General features: G+C 52.7%; 12 protein-coding genes across 12 annotated transcripts; 5 read left to right on the top strand and 7 right to left on the bottom strand.

Annotated features, from left to right (window-relative positions):
• Positions 1–368: 368 nt before the first annotated feature.
• On the bottom strand, positions 369–1,477 carry AA0111_g10812 (putative pectate lyase B; the record flags this gene model as incomplete). The annotated part of the gene is made up of 3 exons (XM_028644607.1): positions 369–800; positions 859–1,103; positions 1,156–1,477. The coding sequence occupies 3 exons, from the start codon at positions 1,475–1,477 to the stop codon at positions 369–371; spliced, it is 999 nt and encodes a 332-aa protein (XP_028501635.1).
• A 721-nt stretch (positions 1,478–2,198) lies between these two features.
• On the bottom strand, positions 2,199–2,850 carry AA0111_g10811 (hypothetical protein; the record flags this gene model as incomplete). Its single annotated transcript, XM_028644606.1, has 3 exons — positions 2,199–2,346; positions 2,400–2,616; positions 2,676–2,850. 3 exons carry the CDS (start codon positions 2,848–2,850, stop codon positions 2,199–2,201), a joined length of 540 nt encoding a protein of 179 aa, XP_028501633.1.
• Positions 2,851–3,711: 861 nt separating this feature from the next.
• Positions 3,712–4,649, bottom strand: AA0111_g10810 (hypothetical protein; the record flags this gene model as incomplete). The annotated part of the gene is made up of 3 exons (XM_028644605.1): positions 3,712–3,933; positions 3,981–4,401; positions 4,456–4,649. 3 exons carry the CDS (start codon positions 4,647–4,649, stop codon positions 3,712–3,714), a joined length of 837 nt encoding a protein of 278 aa, XP_028501634.1.
• Positions 4,650–5,248: 599 nt separating this feature from the next.
• Positions 5,249–10,054, top strand: AA0111_g10809 (Sulfite reductase [NADPH] subunit beta; the record flags this gene model as incomplete). The annotated part of the gene is made up of 4 exons (XM_028644603.1): positions 5,249–5,279; positions 5,389–5,528; positions 5,584–9,972; positions 10,025–10,054. 4 exons carry the CDS (start codon positions 5,249–5,251, stop codon positions 10,052–10,054), a joined length of 4,590 nt encoding a protein of 1,529 aa, XP_028501594.1.
• Positions 10,055–10,576: 522 nt separating this feature from the next.
• On the top strand, positions 10,577–11,900 carry AA0111_g10808 (hypothetical protein; the record flags this gene model as incomplete). Its single annotated transcript, XM_028644602.1, has 2 exons — positions 10,577–10,699; positions 10,764–11,900. 2 exons carry the CDS (start codon positions 10,577–10,579, stop codon positions 11,898–11,900), a joined length of 1,260 nt encoding a protein of 419 aa, XP_028501593.1.
• Positions 11,901–12,020: 120 nt separating this feature from the next.
• AA0111_g10807 (hypothetical protein) lies at positions 12,021–12,749 on the bottom strand (the record flags this gene model as incomplete). The annotated part of the gene is made up of 1 exon (XM_028644601.1): positions 12,021–12,749. The coding sequence occupies one exon, from the start codon at positions 12,747–12,749 to the stop codon at positions 12,021–12,023; it is 729 nt and encodes a 242-aa protein (XP_028501599.1).
• A 1,309-nt stretch (positions 12,750–14,058) lies between these two features.
• Positions 14,059–15,905, top strand: AA0111_g10806 (hypothetical protein; the record flags this gene model as incomplete). The annotated part of the gene is made up of 4 exons (XM_028644600.1): positions 14,059–14,250; positions 14,305–14,834; positions 14,889–15,407; positions 15,476–15,905. The coding sequence occupies 4 exons, from the start codon at positions 14,059–14,061 to the stop codon at positions 15,903–15,905; spliced, it is 1,671 nt and encodes a 556-aa protein (XP_028501598.1).
• Positions 15,906–17,250: 1,345 nt separating this feature from the next.
• Positions 17,251–18,577, top strand: AA0111_g10805 (hypothetical protein; the record flags this gene model as incomplete). The annotated part of the gene is made up of 4 exons (XM_028644599.1): positions 17,251–17,298; positions 17,348–17,494; positions 17,542–17,613; positions 17,666–18,577. The coding sequence occupies 4 exons, from the start codon at positions 17,251–17,253 to the stop codon at positions 18,575–18,577; spliced, it is 1,179 nt and encodes a 392-aa protein (XP_028501601.1).
• Positions 18,578–18,901: 324 nt separating this feature from the next.
• On the bottom strand, positions 18,902–20,389 carry AA0111_g10804 (hypothetical protein; the record flags this gene model as incomplete). Its single annotated transcript, XM_028644598.1, has 1 exon — positions 18,902–20,389. One exon carries the CDS (start codon positions 20,387–20,389, stop codon positions 18,902–18,904), a length of 1,488 nt encoding a protein of 495 aa, XP_028501600.1.
• A 685-nt stretch (positions 20,390–21,074) lies between these two features.
• Positions 21,075–22,237, bottom strand: AA0111_g10803 (L-asparaginase 2-4; the record flags this gene model as incomplete). The annotated part of the gene is made up of 2 exons (XM_028644597.1): positions 21,075–21,608; positions 21,662–22,237. 2 exons carry the CDS (start codon positions 22,235–22,237, stop codon positions 21,075–21,077), a joined length of 1,110 nt encoding a protein of 369 aa, XP_028501595.1.
• Positions 22,238–23,035: 798 nt separating this feature from the next.
• AA0111_g10802 (hypothetical protein) lies at positions 23,036–23,716 on the top strand (the record flags this gene model as incomplete). The annotated part of the gene is made up of 1 exon (XM_028644596.1): positions 23,036–23,716. The coding sequence occupies one exon, from the start codon at positions 23,036–23,038 to the stop codon at positions 23,714–23,716; it is 681 nt and encodes a 226-aa protein (XP_028501602.1).
• A 56-nt stretch (positions 23,717–23,772) lies between these two features.
• On the bottom strand, positions 23,773–24,438 carry AA0111_g10801 (hypothetical protein; the record flags this gene model as incomplete). The annotated part of the gene is made up of 1 exon (XM_028644595.1): positions 23,773–24,438. The coding sequence occupies one exon, from the start codon at positions 24,436–24,438 to the stop codon at positions 23,773–23,775; it is 666 nt and encodes a 221-aa protein (XP_028501597.1).
• Between the last annotated feature and the right edge of the window lie 185 nt (positions 24,439–24,623).

Raw genomic sequence — 24,623 nt, 5'->3', positions numbered from 1 at the left:
GACCATAGGACACTGAAAATTAGGCTTCCCGTCCGCTCAGCCATATACAAGCAGTGTACCGGCGGATTAGTAGTTAGGTGGGTGACCACTAGCGAATCCCCGCTGTTGTATGTTTTTGTTTTTGCTTATCATAGTGGAGGTGGAGCGGGTAAGGATGTTTTGGTGGCCGAGTACTGGCCGAGCGACAGCTTTGACGATCGACCAATGATAACATATAGTATAGATACAGTTTTTTGGGAGTCGGAACATCACTCATGTCGTCCAACGCCCTTTTCGTTGCAAAGGTCAAATGTGGTCGTCGACTCAGCATTGGAAACGTCAGTACTTGCATATCATGAATTGTACCTAGCCCTCCAACCACAACCACTCTAGAACGACAGTGTCTGCCCTGCCTCCTTGGTAACAGCAGCCTTGACATTCGCGCTTCCCAGCAACTCATACTTATAAGGAAAGCTTTGCGCATTGAGCTTACCCAGAGGCGCTGTGTTGGCGCTCTGTCCGCCGAACAGGACGTCCTCAACAACTGCAAATCCATCTTCCGCACTGCTCTCCGTGTAGACCATCTTCTTGCCACTGTTCTCAAAGACGGTGCTTTGAACCAGAGCTTGCGCACCCATGCGGGAGTTCACGCCCGTGGACTGCTCGTTGTAGTAGTTGTTGAAGATGTGCGCTGTGCCGAAACGCAGCAGTGGACCGCGACTGTTGACGCGGTAGAAGTGATTGTTTGCATATGTTACGCGGAGATGGCCGGTATCTTCAGCGGCATTCTTGTCGGAGTGCCCTACGAGTGTGCCTTTGGACTGTTTCGCGTTAGCCCTCGTCCAGCATCACAGAGGGACGTGAGAATATAGAACATACATGGTTGTGGAAGTAAGTGTTGGAGATGGTGACAAAGTCCGCAGCATGCGAAAGGTCGACCAAGCCGTCATAGGTGTCTTTGCCCACCGACTCATCACCAGAGTAATCACAATGGTCGACCCACACATTCGTAGAAAGCTGAATGGTGGTGCCATCGCCGTAGGCAGCAGGCACTTTGCTGATCTTCATATTTCGCACGATGACATTTTTCTGGCCTAGAATCGTGAGACCAATGCCAGTGAGGGCTGTAAAGTGTCAGTCAGAGATCAGCGAGACAGGTGGACATTAAGGGCATACAGCTTCCAGTCTTCCCGATGATGGTCTTATCCGAGCTAACCTGGACCTTTGCGGCACCACTGATGGCTCCTTGGACGACAATGTTCAGAGGCCCAGTGGAGTTGGCCGCAGCCGACAGCTGGGGCAAAGTGCTGACAGTGGTAGTAGGACCGCCAGCTCCGCCTTTGGTGCCTCCATTTGCCATCGCATAGCCAATGTTAGCAGCATCTGTAATGCTAGCTCTCTTCTGCAGGGCCTTTGCCGGTTCTTCCTGGATGGTTGGAGTAGGTGATGCTGTGACTGCGGTCACCGCGAGGAGGACGAGAGATGTAGGGAGTTTCATGACTAGTGATGTTGTGATGTTGTGTATGTTCTGCTGGAGATTACACGAACATACTGAAGTTGCATTATGTATAAGCTATCGGCGTTTGAACCGCAATAATTGTTGCTATTCATCCACACGAAGCTGAAAGTGTGGCTTGTTTTCCGACAGCTTCATATCAACGATGAACTCTCTTAGGTGGGATTCGATCGCGAACGGCGCCGCGGGAGCATCCGCATGCACCAGGCACCATGCGTCTCTCCACATGACCAATTTGTGGCTTGATACGGCTGCTCAGACGTGTATTAGGGCTATACCCGAGCGTTGGCTGATGTATGCGAAACATCTTGGTCCCGGAGAAACCTCTGGTTGGAGGAAGTCGAAAAGCTCCGATGACCCCAGATTTCTGTTCGCTCAATATCGAGAGGCAGAGTCTGGGGAAGGTGTTGGCTCTAGGAAATTCTGCGGGGAAGGTTCTTCTTTGGTAAATTTTGAATAAATGCATTAGCGGATGAGGCGCATGATTCCAGTCGACGCTGATCCAAGTTGGCTCCCAGCGTCTTCCAAAATGTACTCCGCAAGCGTGCGATACATGGGTTCGACACGTCGGAAACCTGAAGGTAGTTGAAAGCATTTTGAGATAAAGTCATTTGGAAATCTGAGGTCGTGTCATGAACTGCGACCTAACTGACCGCGACACCTCTTGTGAACACGACCATGCGTACAGACGCGACCCTGATTTTTAACTCCAACGATGTCTCTGATATCCAGCATTCGTTCCACCGACCATAATGTTTGCATTCCCGTTGGCTACTGCAAATCCTGCGCACCTTCCGTCAGGCCTTGTGCAGCCATCAATGCCCGCTAAGATTCCTACCGCCACATCGATGCTACTTAGTGTGTCAGATTGGTTATCACCAAGGGTGGCAGAAGCCGAGCATACCAGTAGCTACTCTCGTGGCCTCCTGTTCGACCTATACCAACGACGACAGTGTCGATTCCATGCCAACACAATGCTCTCGCCTCCCTATTCTCAAACTCGCAGGGCGTCCGGCCTAGGCTCCGAAGATAGTGGTAGCAGACGATGAGGTTTTCGACGCTAGTGTAAGCGCTGTCCTCTGGTCCGCATGCCAGTTCGTTGTCCGAGGTGGTTATTTGAGCTGAAGAGTATTAGGTGATGTCACATACGAGTACATGGCCCATGAACACGAAGTCTTACCAGTCGAACCTCCCGGCAACGGCAACTCATATAGGTCAGCTGAAGTCAGGTTAAGAGATTCTAGTGACGGAAGCCCTGGACCCGGGATGACTTCAGGTCGATCGTCAGGAATTATAGCGGCATGAATGGTCAACGTCAACAGAAGTGAGACTTGAGAGAACACCGTGAGAAGCATGATGGGGGACGAAACGCTTCGAGTGCGTCCAAGATTCCCTTTGCCTATTCTAACCGGGGAGAAAGATATATTTGCATGTGTATATTCCTCAATGTAACGTCGCGATATTCACGAACATCTGCTGTTCGTCGCTTTATTGATGGCGTCCATTGTTGGTGCTTCCAGTAGACTTCATGTTCGCTTGCTTATACACTTCGCATACATTAGCTTCGGGAACAGACCGTACAGACTGGCGTGATCTACCAACCAGTATAACTTAGCATATTTGCTAGAATATTTCTGCAGACTCGTTGGACATCATGATAGACTGTGTGCGCCCAAGGTTGCTAGCTGTGAGCCCTAGCGGTTGACAACTCATGCGATCACGGGTCAGCACATGCTCGTGCTACAATGCGCAAACCACTTCAAACAAAAGGCCTTCCGCAAAAGTCCAATTCATGTCGTGCTATAGGTCTGCTTGTACCTTGCGTGATTGCGGATGGTTGCAGTTGTCGCGAACGGCGTCATGTCGTAGTGGTGACACCGACTCAACTTCCAGGATATCCACCTGGTCGGGATCTGATCAGGACCTGGCTGGAAGAAATGCGTTCGGCTTGTTATGAAATCTAAAATCGATCCAGCATGCGTTCCGAGTATGAATGCGAGTGCGGAGTTGGGATCTCCGAGAAATAACCGGGGACGGAGAAAATGGGGATCCTCCGAGAATAATCCAGCATGTCGAAAAGAACACTAAACTCGTTCCTAAAGTCTGGAAAGCAGCCGCTACCTGCGAGTATAAAGCGCGTGTTGTTAACGGAAATGAACGTCATCGCGTGATGCAACAGAACACAGATACAATGCAAATGCAATATCACCATGTTTCTACCTATCTCTCCCTAACCTCTCCTCGTAGTCATCTACCAGTTCGTATGCCGGCCTGAACTTGGGCTTCGGGGCGCCGTTCTCTCTCTCAGCTTGCGGTACTTGTTGCGTAGACGGTTGGCGCACGAGCTTCGGGTTCGGGTGCGTATCAGTCGTCCCGCCTAACGAGGTGTATCCACGGTCGTATAGAGAACAGTAGGGTATGTTGAGGAAGCGTATAAACTAGATGTGTCAGTAAGCAGGTACGAAGTCGCATAACTCCCACGTACCGTCCATATATCCACGTAGTGCCAGTCTATGACGGGATGTATCCGTACAAAGGCCGGCCACCCTGAGTCTGTTGGGTCGAAATGCTTCAAATGCTCGCCATGCGGATCCGTCCGCCGTGTCCCCACTAATATCGCCTTGACCGACGGAGTGTCTTTTAAGTAGTCGGCAAAGGCCGCTTTCATAGGCTTTGCATATTCCAAAAGGGCAAGCGAGTATATCTTGCTGCTATGCGCGACAAACTCCTCGACCTCGGGAAAGGGATGCGCGTCTTGTATGTATACGCACTGCACCGCGGTCTCGATGCTGGACGAGGGATTCGACGTCTGCGTCAGGCCCCGTCTGTGCATGGCGCAGAGGTATAGCACGAGAAGGACGAGGCAGTCTTTGCCGCCATTATACGATAGGGAGAGCTCTGGCAGACTACATAGCTGTCAGTCCCCAGCTGCCGCACCGCCCCGCAGTGTAGTCACCAACCTGTACTTGTCCAGTGCCTCCCCTATGACGCTCAGCGACGTGCGCGTCTGCTCCTGCACATTCTTGACGCGCTCTGATACATCCTTGGCGTCGAGAAACGTAGCTATGCGGTCATTGATGCGCGTGCATAGCTCGTGGAAGGGCAGCGGGGTATCGGAGACGAGGGGATCTGAAAATCCAGAGGCGGTGTTCATTGCAATAAAGGTACGCTAATCACGACATCAGATGCAGATGCATGCGATTACGGTAAGGGCAAGTATGGTGTCGACGATTGGTCGTACGGGCGTGCTGGTTCATGCCATGATGCATGTGTCGGCCATGCCAGGAGAGGCGAACAGGTGGAGGTAGCCTGTGCTCCTATCGATAAGGCTGGTCCTCGGCACGTCTCGATGCGGCAAGGCGGCGCTGCCCTCACCTGGCCACTCAGACATGCGGGAGTAAGCATCACGACCACCGTCGGCCAGGACTCCACCACGAGATGCACTATGGGTGAAATTCGGTCCTCAGCCTCGCGTCGAGCTTGACAAGCAGATCTAGCCAAGTGCATTACACCGAACTCGCGCATCTATGATGGTCTGATTCGCCGCTCTTCGGCCCTCGCCCCAGACCCTGAAGTGCACTAAAATATTGCGTGCTTTCGGCACGCGTTGTCATGACCTCTTAAAGGGAATTTTTCCATTGCCGTTGCCGCTGACTATGAGGACTGTCGCCGACGGTCCGAACTATTACTACTCCTCGTCTCCCCCGTAGACATTTCCTTACTGTTACCGTCAACCCTGAATTTGCAGTCAATATGGGGTCCATCTCGACTGCAGGAGAGGCCGGTATGTCCCCGCAATCATTCGCCCCGCCATTGCCTCTACCCCAGCACGTCGTTGCACCAGAGCAGTTGGAGGGTCCAAGGTTACATATACTGACTTTTGTATTGTGTAGTGGCCCGAATTGCCCACTTGGCCTCCGACGTGATTGTGTCGGTCGTCCCTTCCTTCGAGGCCGAATCTGAGTTCTCCGAGCCTCTGCGAGGACTACAGAAGCACAACGCGCCTAGCGTTGTTTGCAAGACACAACCAGAGGTATGTCTGCATGATTTGGTCGTATCCGATGCAATCGTACTAACTTTCTCCCCAGATCCTTACAGTCCGCCAAAATGCGGATCCCCTTCTCTCTGTTTTCCAGCCCATCCGCGCGGGCAAGCTCACCAGCGTCACCACAACCTCTTCCATCCTTGTAAAGTCGATACCACACCTATACAAGCTCGCCCAGTACCCTGTCGTTCTCCACGTATCGGTAGCGCCATCGGGCTTCCCCGACTTCTCCGACATCACCTCCATCCGGCAATCTGGATTCGCCTTCATCCAGTCGGAGACACTGCAGGAGTTGCAGGATCTTGCTCTGACTGCACATGCCTTGGCTATCAAGTCGGGCAAGGGTGTCATTCACTTCTTCGACTCAGGCGCGACTGCTTTCAAGAAGACTGTTGAAGTCGAAGATGCCGACCTGGTCCGGAGTGTCATCGACCTGGACGCGGCGGCGGCATACCAGAACACCAAGTCAGAGGAGACATCGCTATACGCCGATGATGGCAGGAGTTCAACACTGTCCTTCGCTCGGAGCCAGGCTGTCAACGCCGCCCCAGCAGCAACATCAGCTAGCGCTCCTGAGCAGGCCAAGTCACTTCCGGCATCGGAGAGGAACAGCGAGCGCGCCGAGTCGTCCTCTGGTTCATCACAGCGCGATGCTAGCACAAGCGGCGCGTCCGTGTCCTCTGCAACCACTGTCGAATCTCTGATCTCAAAACCTGTCTCATCCGAGGACATCTACCGCTTCGCCACACAGATCTGGGGAACCATTCGGGATGCCACCGGTCGAAGCTACGATGCATTCGCGTTCTCTGGTACTGGCACCGAGGAGGCCGCCATCTTCCTCTTCGGTGCTGACACTGCTGTGTTTGCCACCGAGCTGGATAGTGTCGAGGAGACCAAGGCATATGCCAACACAGCCGTCATCACCGCGAGGTTATACCGCCCCTGGTTGGGTGCCTCACTTGCGCCTATGCTTCCCTCATCGCTCAAGAGGATCGCTGTGCTAGAGCAAGTTCGAAGAAAGACTACCCGCTGGGGCCCTGTACTGCTCGACCTTCTGATGTCCCTGAAGTCGACTGGCGGTGCCTCCCCCATGGTTGTAGGATACCAACTCGGCTACATCAACGAGGAGACTGTGTCCCAAGCGATGCGCGGTGTCTTCCAGAACTTGATGAGCGAGACACCTGTGCAGAACCTCGTCATCGGTAACCTCGATGGCCCGGAGCCCCAGGCTATCAAGGCCGAGCAACCAGGGTTAGAGAACGCCTACATGAAGATCTTGAACCAGGTCTTTGGTGAGAAGCTCCACATTGCTAACCAGCTTGGTTCGCAGCACGCCGGCATCTCCAACGAGATCTCCTCTTCCCCGGAGTACGGATTCGGCTCACTAGTAGCACGCAAGGAGCACCGAAGGCGATTGGTAGACGAGGCTGCGGCTGCTTCCAAGGAGAATGCTTTCACTACACAAGCACCTAAGGAGTGGCTATCTAAGTGGGCACTCAACGCCGATGACACTGACAAGGCCAACGAACTTGCTTCTGAAGTCATCGCTCGTCTGGGCACCGACGGCTCGCCCGTTGCCAGCCAACTGTTGTCGTCGAAGAAGCTCTTCTACAAGGAATCTCCGTGGTTGATTGGGTCAGACGCTTGGGCGTATGACCTCGGAAACTCTGGTGTCCACCACGTACTGGCCTCTGGCGAGAATGTCAACATGCTCATTGTCGACTCAACCCCCTACTCTGAGCGCGCAGCTGCTGACGCCGCGAGGCGCAAGAAGGACATCGGTCTGTACGCAATGAACTACGGAAATGCCTACGTCGCATCGGTCGCTGTATACAGCTCTTACACCCAGGTCTTGGAGGCTATGATCGAGGCCGACAAGTTCGACGGTCCATCCGTTGTGCTTGCATACCTCCCTTACGAGAAGGAGAACGACACACCCCTGACCGTTCTGCAAGAGACCAAGAAGGCTGTCGACCTTGGCTACTGGCCCCTGTACCGATGGGACCCACGTGCTGAGGAGAAGGGCGAGGAGAACTTCAAGCTTGACTCAGAGCGCATTAAGAAAGAGCTGGAGGAGTTCCTCTCCCGCGACAACTACATGTCCCAGGTCATGAAGAGACATCCCGAGTTCTCGTCCAACATCTCTGGATCATACGGCACTGAGGTCAGGCAACTGCAAAAGCGCAAGGCCAAGGATGCCTATAGCAAGCTTCTCGATGGTCTCCAGGGCGACCCAATGACCATTCTCTTCGCTTCCGACAATGGCAACGCTGAAAACCTAGCCAAGCGTCTTGGAAACCGTGGCAAGGCTCGAGGTCTCAAGACCATGGTCATGGCCATGGATGATTTCCCGATCGAAGACCTGCCCAATGAGCAGAACGTTATCCTGATGACCAGTGTAGCCGGTCAGGGAGAGTTCCCCCAAAACGGTCGAACGTTCTGGGAAACCGTCAAGGACTCCACCGATTTGGATCTTGCGACAGTCAACTTTGGTGTCTTCGGTCTCGGTGACAGCCACTACTGGCCACGCAAGGAGGACAAGATCTACTACAACAAGCCCGCAAAGGACCTTCATGCTCGTCTTCTTACTCTCGGTGGCAAGCCTTTGGCGGAGTGTGGTCTTGGTGATGACCAAGACCCGGACGCCTACCAGACTGCGTACGCCGAATGGGAGCCAAAGCTCTGGGAGAAGCTCGGCGTTGCCAACGTCGAGAACTTGCCCGAGGAACCAGCGCCGTTGACCAATGAGGATATGAAGGCCGCTTCAAACTTCCTCCGAGGTACTATCGAGGAGGGTCTGGCCGACACCAGCACCGGTGCCATCTCAGCAAGCGACCAACAACTCACCAAGTTCCACGGCACCTACATGCAGGATGACCGTGATCTTCGTGACCAACGCAAGGCGCAGGGTCTCGAGCCAGCGTATTCCTTCATGATTCGTTGCCGACTACCTGGAGGTGTCTCTACGCCTAAGCAGTGGCTGCAGATGGACGAAATTAGCACAAAGCTCGGTAACGAGACCATGAAGCTGACCACTCGACAAACCTTCCAGTTCCACGGCGTCGTAAAGGGCAAGCTCAAGCCAGCTATGCAGGCCATTAACAAGGCGTTGATGACCACCATCGCAGCTTGCGGTGATGTCAACCGAAACGTCATGTGCAGCTCTCTGCCGACTCAGTCAAAGTACCACGGCCAGGTCCACAACATTGCACAGAAGATCAGCGACCATCTCCTTCCCTCTACCACTGCTTACCACGAGATCTGGTTGGAGGACGACGAGACAAAGCAGAAGCGCAAGGTTGCTGGTGAGGCTGTCCAGGACCACGAGCCTCTCTACGGCCCTCTCTACCTCCCACGAAAGTTCAAGATCACCATTGCCATTCCTCCTCACAACGACACCGATGTGTACGCTCACGACATTGGTCTCATCGCAATCAAGGGCGAAGACGGAAACCTTGTAGGTTTCAACGTCCTCGCCGGTGGCGGCATGGGTGTCACGCACAACAACAAGAAGACATACCCGCGAACCGGAAGCATGTTTGGCTACGTCCCAACCGAGCAGGTGCATCTTGTTTGCGAGAAGATCATGCTCGTCCAGCGCGACCACGGTGACCGCAAGAACAGGAAGCACGCCCGTCTCAAGTACACCATCGACGACATGGGTGTTGATGTCTTCAAGGGCAAGGTTGAAGAGCTCTGGGGTCAGAAGTTTGACGAGCCCAAGCCCTTCAAGTTCCAAAGCAACATCGACACCTTCGGTTGGCAAAAGGACGAGACTGGCCTTAACCACTTCACCTTCTTTATTGAGAACGGCCGCATTGAGGACACTGCCGACTTCCCCATGAAGACTGGTCTCATCGAGGTGGCCAAGGTACACAAGGGCGAGTTCCGGTTGACTGGTAACCAGCATTTGATCCTAGCCAATGTCGCCGACGAAGATCTGCCGGCCATGAAGGAGCTGCTGAAGAAGTGGAAGCTTGATAACACCAACTTTTCTGGTATGAGGCTGTCTAGTTCCGCCTGTGTTGCCTTCCCCACTTGCGGTCTTGCCATGGCCGAGTCAGAGCGTTACCTGCCTGAGCTCATCTCCAAGCTTGAGGGTACACTTGAGGAATCTGGTCTGCGACAAGACAGCATTGTCATGCGCATGACTGGTTGCCCCAACGGTTGCGCACGTCCATGGCTCGCCGAGGTTGCTTTCGTTGGAAAGGCCTATGGCGCGTACAACATGTACCTTGGTGGTGGTTACCATGGCCAAAGGCTGAACAAGCTTTACAGGAGCTCGATCAAGGAGGAAGAGATTCTGGAGATTCTGCAGCCGATGATCAAGCAATACGCCAAGGAGAGGAACGACGGAGAGCACTTTGGTGACTTCGTCATCAGGAAGGGTTACATCAACGAGACCACGCACGGAACAAACTTCCACGACAACGTAAGTTGACTTAGGTCATAAATACACGACATGTATGCTAACATTATCACAGACTGCGGAACAAGAGTCAGATGGCGAGTAAACCACAGCCATGTGGAGGACAGGTTTCATAGGATTTTCTTCGCGTTCGTCGATCTTACGACAATTTATGATCATTTCATGGCGTTTCATGGGGAAGCCCAAGCGGTTGGGGAAAGTTATGTCTATACTTTATGACTGCTCGTATGATTAAAAGGAATGAATGATACCACAGCAAGTGTTTGATACTTCTATCACAGCTTTTTAGCGATTGCCGGGATTGTTCACTGTTTTGGTGTTGTGTCACGCCACCTTCGGGCGCTCCCGTGCCACCTCAACAAGAGACAAGGGGCTCTAGAACATGTGGCATCCTGCACATCGTTACTGTTGTTGACGTTACCTGCAGCTTCAGCACGAGCCAGTGCGCATAAACATGGAATTACAACGATACGTCAACCGGAGGCGCCTTCGCCTGATGACCGCTCTGAAACTTCCAGCACCAATAACAGCATCACCTGTTGGTGTGCCCACTGGAAGCCCTTGTCTTTACTTGAAAAAAATTGCAGAACAAGCACCGCACGCTTAGATGTCGCAAAGACTGTTTCGACCATCCTTCGATCCAGAACAGGGCAATGAGTCCTCGATTACCCTAGCAGAGGAGGAGCAAAGACCGACAACCTTTCTAGAGAGACTTGAGCACTTCACATGGGTACATACCAAAGAAACCTAGTCGTGTCTTGACATGTTCATGGGCTAATTGTTTCGACGCGCAGGCATGGTTCACGCTCCCAATGTCAACTGGCGGCTTAGCGCTGCTGCTTCATCCCGACAACCAGGCCAACACATTTTCCGGTCTCCTTGCCATCGGAAGGGCGGTTTATGTCTTCGAAATCATTCTTTTCGTAGCAGTTGCATGCGCCATAAGCCTCCGTTTTGTACGATACCCACGATTACTCAAGGAAAGCTTGATCCACCCTTCTGAAAGCCTCTTCTTTGCAACATCCTTCCTTTCTCTCGCCAGCATAATCGGCGGTATGCACCTGTATGGCTTGTCAATATGTGGAGCATGGCTTCTTGTCACCTATCGTATCTTGTTCTGGCTTTACTTTACGGCTACCTTTATCGTAGCCATCTGGAGCTATTACTCCCTCTTCTCATCACCAGCTCTTAAGATCCAAGACATGACACCTGCCTGGGATCTGCCCATATTTCCCTTCATGTTATCTGGAACGCTGGCTGCTATCGGTGCAGGACATCAAGCAGAGGCGCATGCAGTTGCCATGATTGTCGCCGGACTTACAGCACAGGGCTTGGGTATGACTGTAAGCCTACTCATGTATGTCATGTACGTTCATCGGATGATCGAATGGGGCTTTCCTAGTTCAAAGAGCAGACCGGCAATGTTCATCGCTGTTGGGCCGCCCGCGTTTACTTCGCTGGCGATTATCGGCATGGCCAGGGCGTGGCCAGCGACTACTACCTTTTTTGGCGTAGGTGGGCAAGCTACGGCTCGCATACTGGAGTTGCTTGCGACGATGGTGGCAGTGTTCATCTGGAGTTTGGCACTCTGGTTCTTTTGCATCGCGCTGTTGAGCATACTTGCTGTGGCTAAAGAGATGACGTTTCGTCTTAACTGGTGGGCGTTTGTGTTTCCGAATGTTGGCTTCACACTTGCGACCATCAAGATTGGAGATGTATTTGAAAGTAGGGTAGTGGGCTGGGTGGGCAGCTTTCTGACGATGTGTCTTGTCGCTACGTATGTATTCGTGTTTACGATGTGCGCAAGGGCAGTAGTCAAGCGGGAGATATTAATTGAAGGCAAGGATGAAGACACGTACGTCGGCGAGGAGAAGCCAAAGGTTAGACGGGGCGAAGAAACTGTAGTGAAAGCCCAAGAGAAGCATGTATGATAGAGTGGAGATTATGATGGGCTCGTAAATCCACATCTTCAATCGTCGTTCCTAAACTCTCTGGTGTAATTCTTGGTCCTTGGCCGAACCAACCACACCTTTCCAATGCCATCTCTCTTTTTAAGGGCTTAATCTTTCGATCTTCCACTCCGCCTCCTTGATCCCCTTCGCATCTTCCTCCCCGCCGACCTTCCTGTAGACAAACCGGTCGTGCAACCGGCTTGGTCGTCCTTGCCAAAACTCCATCATCTGTGGCACAATTCTCAGCCCGCCCCAAAACTCCGGTACTGGGATCTTGTCCTTGCCACTAAACCTCTTCTCCACGTCTTCCACTCTCTTCTCTAGCTCCTCTCTTGACTCAATCACACTGCTTTGCTGACTGGCCCATGCCCCGATTCTTGAGCCGCGGATCCTCGTATCGTAGTAAACCTGCGATTCCTCGGACGTAAGGCGCTCCACAGTTCCTTCAACGCGGACCTGGCGTTCAAGTTCGCGCCAGTGGAAAGTCAATGCCGCATGCGGATTACTTCGCACGTCGCTCGCTTTGCGACTCGTATCCCAGTTTGAGTAAATGACGAAGCCGCGATCGTCCAGCTCTTTCATATACAGTGTTCGTGCTGAGACTCTGCCGCTGGGTAGTTCGGCGGTGGATAAGGTGACGGTCTCCGGCTGGTAAACGTTGTTGGCCTGGGCTTCCTGGAACCACTTGTGGAATTGATCGGTTGGAGAGGGAAGGAGATCATCACGGTCTAGGGCGCCTTTGTTGTATTGGGTTGCATGGCCAGGGTCTTCAGAGTTGCTCGTAGGCGCGAAGATCTTCTTCGCTGATTCAGTAGCTGAATGCAGCATACTTTTCGGTCGGCGCTGGGTCGTCTGGGGGTAATTCACACTTGGAAGCGATGCGCGTTGGCGTATGTAACCTGCACTACCGACGATGCTTGTAGGTCTTTTTAGGGGATTTGTACACCTGAGTACAAGCATTGATTTCTGTAGGGTGTGGTGGAGATTGATACGTCGAGTGACTCGTGGCGTGATTCAAGCGATGCAATTGCTAGATGAGTCCTCACGATCGGAGCGAAGTGGGGTGACGTAACGAGGTGCTATTGCTCCACTTAGGATCTCACACAAACCTCACGCATCCACCAACTATGAAGGAGCAAGGGCTCAAGGCTCATATATAGCTGTTACAATGTTTCGAGAATATTCTTGCTGGAGAAATCATCACTGCCGCAGCGTAGAGCCGTGAAGCCTTCTTGTACGCCAAGCCAATAAACGGCCCGTGTGAGATGTGTTTACTCGTTGCGCTGCGACCTCAGAAAACCCCTTTGCCTGTGCTGGAGGAACGATAAACTGAAGGTCATGTCTCGAGAAGCTAATAGTAGAGTTATACAAGCCATACCCCTTAGGATCGAGTAGGCCATAGTGTGTGTACTGGTCATGAAATTCTAACGACTAGAGCTAACTCAGTATCATATAGACAGTGAAGGAGAGAAGCTAAAGAGATGGTCTTCGGAACTGTGATCGTGATAAACATAGTGATTCAGAAGAATCATATCCAGGGCGACACACTTACCCTTCTGCTGTGCTTCCGTTACCTCAGGCCTCTTTATCTCTCTAACGACTTCAACTCTGGATACCACGATTGAAATGATATCGAACACTGTTGCGGTGTTCCTGATGTGTTGCGAAATGATAAGTACCAGAAGACATACCTGCTGCGTCGCAGAACTACGTTGGATCGCGCGAACAGTACCTAGGTGCTTAACCTACATGCTTGAACAGCGAAGTGAGTTGTCATCCCGGGCTTCTACATCAGGGTACTGAAAGGTTCCTCTCTCATGCGCGGTGTTTGGAACGGTTCTGCCCTGGAGCCACAGGAAGCATTGCAGAGGCTACAGATGGCGACACATGTTTTGCGATGGGCCGTCTCGAAGATAAGAGTAAGCGATTTAGCCAGTAATTACTTGAACACGACAAGCTGAAGGATGATGGGATGATGCTGGCCTGGTGCGATGGAGTTGAATTGGGCGCGACGAGCTCTAGGAGATCTTGAGGGACTGAAAGGGGTTAGGCAAGGACCCTTACATGTGGATGCCCCACCACAAGCCGCCAACCCTGCGGACATCCGCTTACTTCATACACCTATCTGGCGGTAACAATGCCCGACTCAACTACCTACCGATACGACCTGGGCTCCTACCGTCGAAAGATCAGCACCTCTAGCTCGAAAGCACAGGAATGGTTTGATCGCGGCTTGGTTTGGTGTTATGCGTTTCACCATGAAGAGTCCGCCCGATGCTTCGAACGGGCTATCGACGAAGACCCAAGTTGCGCGATGGCTTATTGGGGTGTAGGTCACTGACATAGTCGGGATATTTTTTGGTTCCCCAGCTGATTACCACAGCTCGCGTTCGCCCTCGGGCCGAATTACAATAAACCTTGGGACTTGTTTGATGAGAAAGAGCTCAAGGCCACACTAAGAAAAATAAATGAAGCGAACGAAAAGGCCACACAACACGCACCCAAGTCTACGGATATCGAAAGAGCACTAATCGATGCCGTGCAAGTGCGTGTGCCGAAAGGTCTAGACGAGGCTGCTTTTCAGGCGTGCAACGAGGAATATGCCGAGGCCATGAGGAGCGTTTACGGGAATTTCTCTAGTGACCTCGACATCGCTTCGCTTTATGCAGACTCCCTCGTATGCCTCTCGGCATGGAATCTCTGGGATCTCAAGACAGGCGAGCCAACGCCTGGTGCTCGCTCATTAGAGGCCAAGGCTGTGCTCGAGAAAGCTTTGCAGCAAGAAAGCTCACACAAACATCCAGGAGTTCTCCATCTGTACATTCATCTCATGGAGATGTCAGCGACGCCGGAAGTAGCCCTTGTCTATGCCGATCATCTAAGAAAACTTACCCCGGACGGAGGACACTTACTGTAGGTATACGTTGAATTGTAAGCGAAGTACGTACTAACGCCATACAACCACAGACATATGCCGTCCCATCTGGACATCCTTGTTGGTGACTATCGACGTGCCATTGATGCTAATGCGGATGCCTGCCGTGCTGACGAGAAGTACGTTGCCGAGCACGGGGCGAGAAACTTCTACTCATTCTACATGATGCACAACTATCACTCGCTCGTGTATGCAGCCATGTTTGCAGGGCAGTTCAAGGTCGCACTGGACGCAGTCGACCGGATGGAAGCATCGCTCCCGGAGTCGCTGCTGCGCATTGAAAGCCCGCCCATGGCAGACTGGTTGGAGAACTTCGCGTCAGTCCGGGTTCATGTCCTAGTTCGTTTCGGACGATGGCAGGATCTTATCGCGCTCGAGATGCCGTCTGACACGGATCTCTTTTGTGTGACAACAGCAATGATACGTTATGGCAAAGGCATTGCATATGCCGCTACTGGCGACGTCGTAAAGGCGCAAAAGGAACGCGATGCCTTGGTTCAGGCAGTAGAGTGTATCCCAGCATCGCGGATATGCGGAGATTTTCCTAACAGGTACAGTAAAGTCAAAGTTTCCGGAACGGCGGGAACCCCATGTATAAAGAGCTTACTAACCAAGATAGGTCTAACGTCGTGCTGCAAGTTGGAGTTGCAATGTTGGACGGCGAGCTTGAGTACCGCAAAGGCAACTACGAGGAGGCTTTCAAACACCTCGAGACGGCAATCGAACGTGATGATAACCTAGTATACGCCGAGCCTTGGCCATGGATGCAACCGACACGCCATGCATATGCTGCCCTGTTGATGGAGCAGGGCCGAATAGAAGATGCGGCAGCAGCCTACAAAGCAGATCTGGGGTTCGATGATACGCTACCGCGGGCGAGGCAACATCCGAACAACGTATGGGCCCTGCGCGGCTACCATGAGAGTCTGGTGGCTTTGGGTCGGAGGGACGAGGCCGGTATCATTGGGCAGCAGCTAAGAGTCGCACTCGCTGTAGCTGACGTTAGTGTCGACGTGAGTTGCTACTGCCGACGTAGTGGGAATGCGTAGACGGACGGGAGCCGACATGTTTATCAGGATACGATCGTCGTCGAAGAAACACACAGTTGCTGGCCAGTTGAGCGTCTTCCCGTGTCCGCGTCGCCAGCGAACTTTTTCAGGTGCTTGTTGAGGCCGATCTCCTGACTTGGGTTAAACAACAGGAGAGGTTCCTGCGGTGTGAATATACCAGGGTCGTCAGGAGTTGCTGTCCATGCTGATGTCTGTTCGAGCGGTTGAATGCAGCTCAGTTGCCTTATCGGACTGATCGAACCGAATCGGATTGCAAACCTAGTACGACTCGCGGGTCAACCCTAATATCTTTGCTTGGCCGTTCCCCTTTCGATCAGATAATGGGTGTCAACAGCCTTACGTACAGCTTCGGATAGCCCTCCGTCAGCGTCGAGCGGCGAAGAACGACCCGAGTGACAGTCCCACTACTGAACAAGCCGTTCTCAAGTGCCTTGGGTGGAGTGTGCCTGAGTCGCGGGCCATCTCCCAATCACTAGTGTTCATGCCTCGGCACGTCGATGTTTGAGTTTGACGATCTGCCGCTAAGGTCGCCGACACCCTCGCTACCCATGTAGCTCCCACGTGTTTTACCAAGATCGTGCTAGATGAGCTCGCTTACACGCCCTGCGGAAATTTCGCCTCAACAGAGTCACGACCTCTATGCGACTTCGCAAGCAGACATGCGTCAACTTCAGTCCCTGAAGCCACGCGGATCCTTCCCGTCTCTGTGCCACGGGAGTGAAACTTTGTATTTAGTCGGCTTTTCCTAATGTTAGCAATCAGAATCGAGGTCACCCTGTGGGACAACAGCGGGTCCCTGAAGCCACAGTAAACACGGAAACCGTGGGACCGAAAACTCTGACGTCTGCTGCCAGAGCGGGCACTTGATTGATCGGAACGGAGTCCGTCGACGTTTATTGTGCGCGGGTAGCCTAGATTGCGGGAGGTTCACGAGCCGCAAGCATCCATCAACAAATTATGATCATCTTGTATTCACGTAAACGAGCAGGAGACTCGAAATGCATGCCCAGAGTGGAAGCTGCGAAAGCACGGGACTAATCGCCACAACACCCCTGGACCCCATCGTAACTGAACGTTGAATCAGCATGATGTGCACCCCTGCCCTGCCCTGACATGCCGGCGGTGTTTCCCATTCAGTAGCGGTGGGCAGGGCCCACGAGCCGCCTTCCCCTGGGTACCATTCGAATCGAGACTCGCTAGAATGCGGGCTGACTCATTTTGGCTGATACCCAAGACATCGGGAACGAGGTATATGGAGCCAAAATCCGCGCGATTCCTCAGAAATCTGGGGGGAACCAGATTTGCCCGACTTTACGCCATCATCATGGCTACAAGGCACGAACTCGAAAATCGGGGACCTGAACTGACGGCGGTATGTACAGGAACTGGATGAGATGGAGACTATCGACTAACGTGTGCAGGTGTGCTCGACGTTCGTTTCGCTCGCATTCATAGCCACTGTCCTGCGGGTCTACGTACGAGCCCGCATCGTGAAAGCTTTTGGACCGGACGACTGGTGGATGGTGGTAGCATTATGTAGCCATGTCATGTTCGCTACTTGCGCCATTGTAAGATCCATAGCCACTACCTGCTAGCTCTTGACTAATTGTGTTAGGGTGGTGTTCACTATGGCACCGGACGGCATATGGATACACTCTCGTTCGAGCAACAGTACAAAGCAATGCGGGTAGGCCTCGACCTGTAACTCTCCACGACCAGAAGACTAATAGTACCGACAGTACTGGTGGCTCTGCTACATCGCATATTGCTGGGCGATGATCACATCCAAAATGTCCATCGGCCTCTTCCTCCTCCGCGTCACCGTCAAGAAACTACACAAGTACATCATCTACTGTGCCATGGGCCTCACGGTTCTTTGTGGACTCATCTTCTTCTTCGTCACCCTCTTCCAGTGCCACCCGGTCAGCTTCTTCTGGAACAAGAGTATCGAAGACGGTACCTGCATCGACATAAACGTCATCATCGGTCTTACGTTCCTGTACAGTGCGATTTCTGTCGTTAGCGACTTTACGTTTGCCATTCTGCCCTTCTTCCTCATCTGGGGCTTGAACATGTCAGTCAAGACGAGGGTTCTGCTGATTCCCATTCTCGGCATGGCTTGCATTGCCAGTGTAGCAGTCTGCGTCCGCATGGGCTACGTGATGGACTTTAAGAATCCCGACTTCCTCTGGGCCACCGTCGACATCGCAATCTGGTCAGACATCGAGCAAGGACTCGCAATCACAGCCGGTTCCCTCGCCACCCTCCGCCCCCTCTGGCGACAGATCTCCGAGAAGTTTGGTTTCACCAACTCATCATTCGGTCCCTCGGGCCCATCTGGCATGCGAACACCAAAATGGAACAACGATCCAACCAAGGAGTCGCGAAAGAAGCCTAGCCTTTTTAGCATGACAATGTCTCTGCTGAAGACAGAAAAAGGACCGTCCAAGTCGGAGATCGACGAGGACTACGGAATGGGCAATCTCGCGCCTGTGAGACTACGAGACGATATTTCTGCGGAGAACGAGAAGAGCGACAAGGTGTTCAACACCTGGAAAATAAAGGGGGGAGGCAAAGTGTCCGATGAAGAGTGCCGAATTGGCGAAATCACAATGGAAACGCACATCAACCAAAAGAACGAGAGGCGATAGGACGCCGAAAAGGGAAAAGGTGTTAAGAAGTCAACGATGTAGACGAAAGGGTTACAAGTTAATTTAGATTCCATGATATTACTCTCATGTCGGCGCGAGCCAGACAAAACAAAAAAAAGAGATACTCGACTAAGCTTATGTTCATGTTCGCTTTGGAAACATTGACGCTTTGAATCCACGTCTATCAACATCTAGCAAGTTGAAGCTGCTCCACACTAGTGCGGTGTCCACTGCGTATGAACGTTGGACTGATCGGCTTGGGTACTGAAAAACTGCATGGTCCAAGTGACACCAGTAAGTAAGAAATCTCCACCCTAATCATACTTAGACTCGCAGGTTACTCGTCTTGGCCCTCAAAAAATTCTCCACCATCTCATCAGTAACCTCTATCGCATTACTCGACTGACGGCGGGAATCCCCTTTACTCCCCACTGCCGAATCTGGACGTTTTTCGTCACGGGGCGTTGCGTCGCCGACTGGTTTTGGTGCTCCGTTCTGAACCGGCGCATCCGGTGCATAGCCGTTGGAAGACTTCGCCGAGCCTACCGCACCAGCAGCCCCACCGCTGTCTTGGTCCTGGCCATTTATTGATCGTCTACCCTCTTGCGGCTGCCCCTGCTTGTGCGCTACTCTCTGATTAGACGGTGTCAGGTCACCATGGAATGGGCGCTGTCGCTGCTCCGCGGCTTGCTTGTCGACTTTCCATATGCCGCCCGAGGGGTCGATGGTGTATGCTTGAGGGTCATGCTTGACTAGTTTGTCGAAGATTGGGTCGTTGGGTACTTTATCGAAGAAGACATGTTTGAATTCCTCGCCCTTTGCCTCTTCGTCCTTTCGCATCTGTCTTTGGCCGTTCTCGACTGCATTCTTCGCTGTGGTGGCGCCCTTCATGTCACCTTTGTGCAGGGAGGATATGACGTCGCCCCATGCTTTCCTGCTCTCCCACGGGTCCTGTTCTGAGAGGTCGGGCACAGTCATGGGTTTGTGTTTGATAGTCCTAACGTCAAACGTCTCCACCTCAGAGTCATTCCGCGCGTCCTTGATGGTAAACGTGCTGTTCCAAGATCCTTCAATTGTGTAGATCGTCTCATCGGGCCTATCTGCATGGAAGAATCTCGCTTCGAAACCGTTCTTATGCCCGGAGCCAAAGAAGGACTTGCCTTCGAATTTGATGTGCGAGATATATCCGTTGGACGAGATGAGAGAATACTCGCCGTACAACTCCGGATGTGGTACCCCACCCAACAGACCCTTTACTTTTATATTCGGCAGCGGCAGGAGGTAGTCCTCATCGTACTTGTCGACATGCACAATGGCATAACCCTTTTGCTTGATGCTGACATTTCCTGAAAAGGTGATTTCCTGTTCCGTAAACCCTTCAGCTCGGATGCCGACTTGGTTGTTCCACAGATAGCACGCCGTTACTGGCGGATGATGGCCGACCTGCTCAGAGACCAACCTCGTCTCTCCCAGCTCCTCAGTGTTCCAGCTGCCGAGAAACAGCTCGCCGAGAAAGGCGTTCAATGGCTTCTTGACGCCATCCTCCTCCTTTCGCCCCGCATATTGCTGCCCCCGTAGTGAGCCTAGGAAGTTCTTCAGCACAAGCAGCGCGCGCTTCTCGGGATCTTCTTCCAACGCCGGCGCGGCCCAGAGATACGGATGGTCCGCCCAGTACTGTGGTATCTCAACCGTCGAATTCTCAGCTAGTACAAAAGGCGGCGCAGTAATGTTTGAAAGATCTCCCGAGATGGTCGCTATAGATGCGAGAAAGTCCTTGAGCCCCGAGCGGTTTGCGGCAATATCATTCGACATGACTGCGGATTCGAATTGAAACTTAACATCATGATTACCGGGTCCATGGACGTAGTTATGGAGACGATGTTGGCTTCCTTTGGTAGCGCCAAGTCATGACGTCGGCGTGCAGGGCCCTGCAGCGAGATCTGGGCCTGAAGTTTGGGAGGCTGTGCACCTACGACTCCAACGCCGCATCGCGCAATCATCCGTATGCGGTGTTTCCATCGCACAATGAACCCAGCGAGGTCCGACCGAGTAGTGTCGCGCATTCTTCCTTTGTAATCCACGACGAATGCAACCCATTGGTAGGAGCAACGTCTAGATACCAGCCACCAGGAAATGCGATAGCCTGCCACGCAACCTATTGTAAACTTTGTCCAGCATGACAATCTCGTATCTTGCCGCCTCACCACATCGTTGGATTGTGAACTCTTTCTACGCGTTGAAACTCACTTGTTATCCACCTTTGTCAGCAATACGACATATTTCGAAGAGAAGAGGATACGGAACCGGACAAATACTTGTCATTCGAGTGCAAGACATGTTCGAACAACAGCAATACTCTGACTTATCCGATGTACCCGTCTTAGCGGCATCATCACGCAACTTAGTGAATGGAATGGCAAATTGTGTTTTCAAGCCATTGTGGCTGTCTCATTAATTCGTCAAGTCTGCTAACATAAGTATTAGACCCCTCCACCACTTAAGGTGTAGGATAGCTCAACGCGAAAGCCACTCTAATCTCCTCCTCGCTCCAGCCCATGGTGAGTCCCAGTTGCAACAGAATCCTTGCCTTCTGCGGGTTGTAAAACCCGCTTGCAATAGTAAAGTCGCCACCGTTTGGTACCATTCCGTCTGAACTCCGGTGACTGGCTACCATCGGAATGCCAGTGGCATTGTAAAGTTCTTCAGCAGCCAGAGCAGCCTTGTCAGATACACCGCCAGCACCGACTCCAGCATAGACAATGCCCTGAGCACCGGAAGCATAAGACGCGTTGAACAGCGAGGGGTCCATGTCCTGGTGGGCGTACAGGATCGGTACGGACGCCAAATCCGTAACATTGGTCACATCGAAGACTACGCGACCGACAGGCTCTGAGGGTGCGAAGAAGAAGTATGGGACCTGGTTGATAAAGACGCCGAGCTGCCCTGCTTCCGTTGAGAAGAATGTGTCCAGGGTGTTGGCATTGTTCTTTGTGGTGTAGAAAGCAGAGCCAATGCGGTCGTTGAGGACGATCTGAAAACGTTAGAACAACCTCTTCACGGCTGCATCTCGACTCATAAACTCACCATAGTTCCTCGATTCCGGCCGGCAGGCGATCCAGCAAGGGTAACTGCTTGGAACAAGTTGAGCGGACCATCTGCACTCAATGCAGTCGCCGGTCTCATGGCACCCACGACGATGACAGGCTTAGTGGAGTTTACCGTACTCTCCAAGAAGAAAGCAGTCTCCTCGAGCGTATCGGTGCCATGCGTTACTACAACACCGGAGATTTCCTCCTTGGCCAACTCAGCATTGATCATATGCGCCAAGCTCAAGCTGATGGTCTCATTGACGCTACCAGAGCCGACGTTGGAGATCTGGTAGCCGGCGATATTCGAGATGTTCAGGAGCTCTGGGACGGCATCAACGAGTTGTTGGACTCCGAGACCTATCGAGTAGCCAGTGGTTTGAGTATTGCTGCTACCCTGCGAGGCGATTGTTCCACCGGTTGCGAAGATGGTGACATTAGGAAGGGAAGCATTGATTGGTGTTTGGATATCCTGGCGTACGAAGAGTCGGTGGAGATTTGACCGACTAAGATCAATTGGCGATGCTAGGGTAAGGGCCGTGAAGAGAGGAAGAAGGTGGATAGAGAACTTCATCTTGCCAACCGGATGCGCACGTAGCTGAAACTACAATCAACTCACAACAAACCGAAGCCAGTCTTTATACTCTTTTGTTGTCACCCAGTTCACATGCCAAGCTTACCGTCGGCGAACCTGCTACGCCTATCTCCACGGCCTCTTATCGTATCATTGTCGAGCTGCGGTCAAGGCACTGTCGTCATGCAGTGCTTGGTATTTCTAGAAGCAGCTCGATTAGTTAATTCTACGAGTAGTAGCAAGGCTTGAACTTCTTGGCCATGCGAGTCGTCCAGATCCGTCGTCGTGTCAGCGTGTCTTATCAGTGAGCCTTGCATGCGATAACCCACACTCTGGATCCGCTAGGATGTGTTTAGTAAGAACGCCAAGGGCGTGTTAGCAAACTCGGATGACTGGGGGTTTCTTCTTGATAGCCGTTACCGGCGTCTAGTCGTAGAGCTTACGTTTGGTTTGCTTTAGTATTCGTGTAGGCCATGTGTGGAGAATATGATCGCCGATTGGCACTGGAGATTGCAGAACTCTAGGTAGGTAGCTGGGGCGAAGTTCATGACTGAAGACTCCAATTCTTGAAGTATGAAATTCGGGGATGCTCAGGAATCGCGCGCCTGCTAGCAGTCGTGATGAGACGCTCGACGTTGGATTTGAAGTATCGTGGCTAGCCCCGCTCGCCCACGCCTTGTGGCCCGATTAGGAAACAGACAACAAGCGTGTCTATAGTTATAAGAGACACACAAAACACGTTTCAGTCGCATGCACGTTGCTCTGATTTATATCACCATTCATATCGTGTAGCGCAGCATGTGCCCACCATCCGACCTAGCCATCGCCGGAGCCGGCAATCCAGAGGACGGGACGTATTCGCATCTTCTGGACCCTGACACAGACATATCAAAAGCTGCATATGCACATGCAGCTGGTCTGCTACACCCAGCAATTCTCGACCATAGTATCAGAGTCTATCTCTATGCTAACGCATTGGCCAAACACACATTGTCAAAGTATTTCACGAACGCCCATTGCCGCGATCTACTCTTGACAGCATGCCTTTTTCACGATATTGGCACCACGCAAAAGTATGATGGTTCGCAGCGCTTCGAAGTCGAGGGCGCCGATGCAGCAGTCGCGTTTCTGTCCACGCATGGCGTCGACAGAGCGGATGCGCATGATGTCTGGACAGCAATCGCGTGCCATACCAGCCCAGGAATTGCTGAGAGGATCGGCGAGCTCTCGAGACTTGTTCGCATCGCCGTCGTAACAGATTTTGGGAGGAAGAGCGCAGATTGGGAAATGCTTCAGCCATTGAGAGAGCAGTTGGAAGTGCGGTACGAGCGCGCGGGAATCGAAAAGGTACTGGGCGATGCAGTAGTGGAGCAGGCGAAGCGTAAGCCAGAGAAGGCGCCAAAGGTTTCGTGGCCGCATGCAATGTACGCGGCAGCGCTCGCGGAACCAGAATGGGATGGTGTCAACAAGGCGTTTTGAGGGGTTGTCTGCGAGCTTCGTATCGTACAGTCTTATAATCCATGCCGTGCTCAATCTCACCCTCCATCGCTCCTCTCCAGGAACCCTGGATCCCTCTCAATCTTGCCCTCAAACTTGGTCCACCACGCCTGGAATGCCTTCAGCGGCACGGTATCTCCTGTACCCCAGCTCGTCAAGAAGTCGTAGCAGTTCTTGATAATCCTCTGCGCCAGCACCTTTGTCTCTACGCTCCTCTGCCCTCTAAGCACCAGCTCGTTGCCCTGGCCCATGTTCGGTGTTGCTGACGCCGCGGCATCCTGTGCCTTCTTCTCTGCCAAAGCTGCGGCGACTTGTTGTGCGGGCTCGACGGCGATCCCAAGAGCTAGCGGTGCGGTGCTGCCGTTTGACGCGTCCACTGAAACACCCTCGTCCACCATGGCATCGTCGCTGTCGCCTAGACCACCACCCGCGGGCCCACCAGCTTTCGCGTTCACTTTGAATATCGCGCTGGGCTTCTCGTTTGCGATCGCGCCGAGAAGCTTGAAGTCGGTCGTGCCGGGTAATTGCGCGTATACGGCGGCGGCGGTGCCATCTGGTAGTGTGACGCCTGGGAGCAGGAAGACGACAATGTGGGAGAATGACGGTTGCGAAGGAATCTGGAAGGCGAACTGGGTAGGCGATATCACGGAGGACGGCTCGGTTACGACAGGCCGACCTGAGATGATGACACCGACTGAAGACATGTTCGACGCGTCCGAGACCGCTCGTCTATAGGCGAAAGTTTGCTCGAGATGCCAGTAAGGCTGCAAGCCGAATGACTACCTTTGGCATGAGATTTTATTGGTGTGGCTGCCTTTGCGATATTTCGAGTAGCTTCGGCGTCATTCTTGGTCCAAGCTTCACCCCACGTCCAATGTCTTTTGAAATG

This window comes from Alternaria arborescens (genome assembly GCF_004154835.1).
Source record: "Alternaria arborescens strain FERA 675 chromosome Unknown contig_39, whole genome shotgun sequence".
NCBI lineage: Eukaryota > Fungi > Ascomycota > Dothideomycetes > Pleosporales > Pleosporaceae > Alternaria > Alternaria arborescens.
The sequence above is the reverse complement of the archived record's forward strand: the minus strand, read 5'-3'. Positions and strand labels throughout refer to the sequence as shown.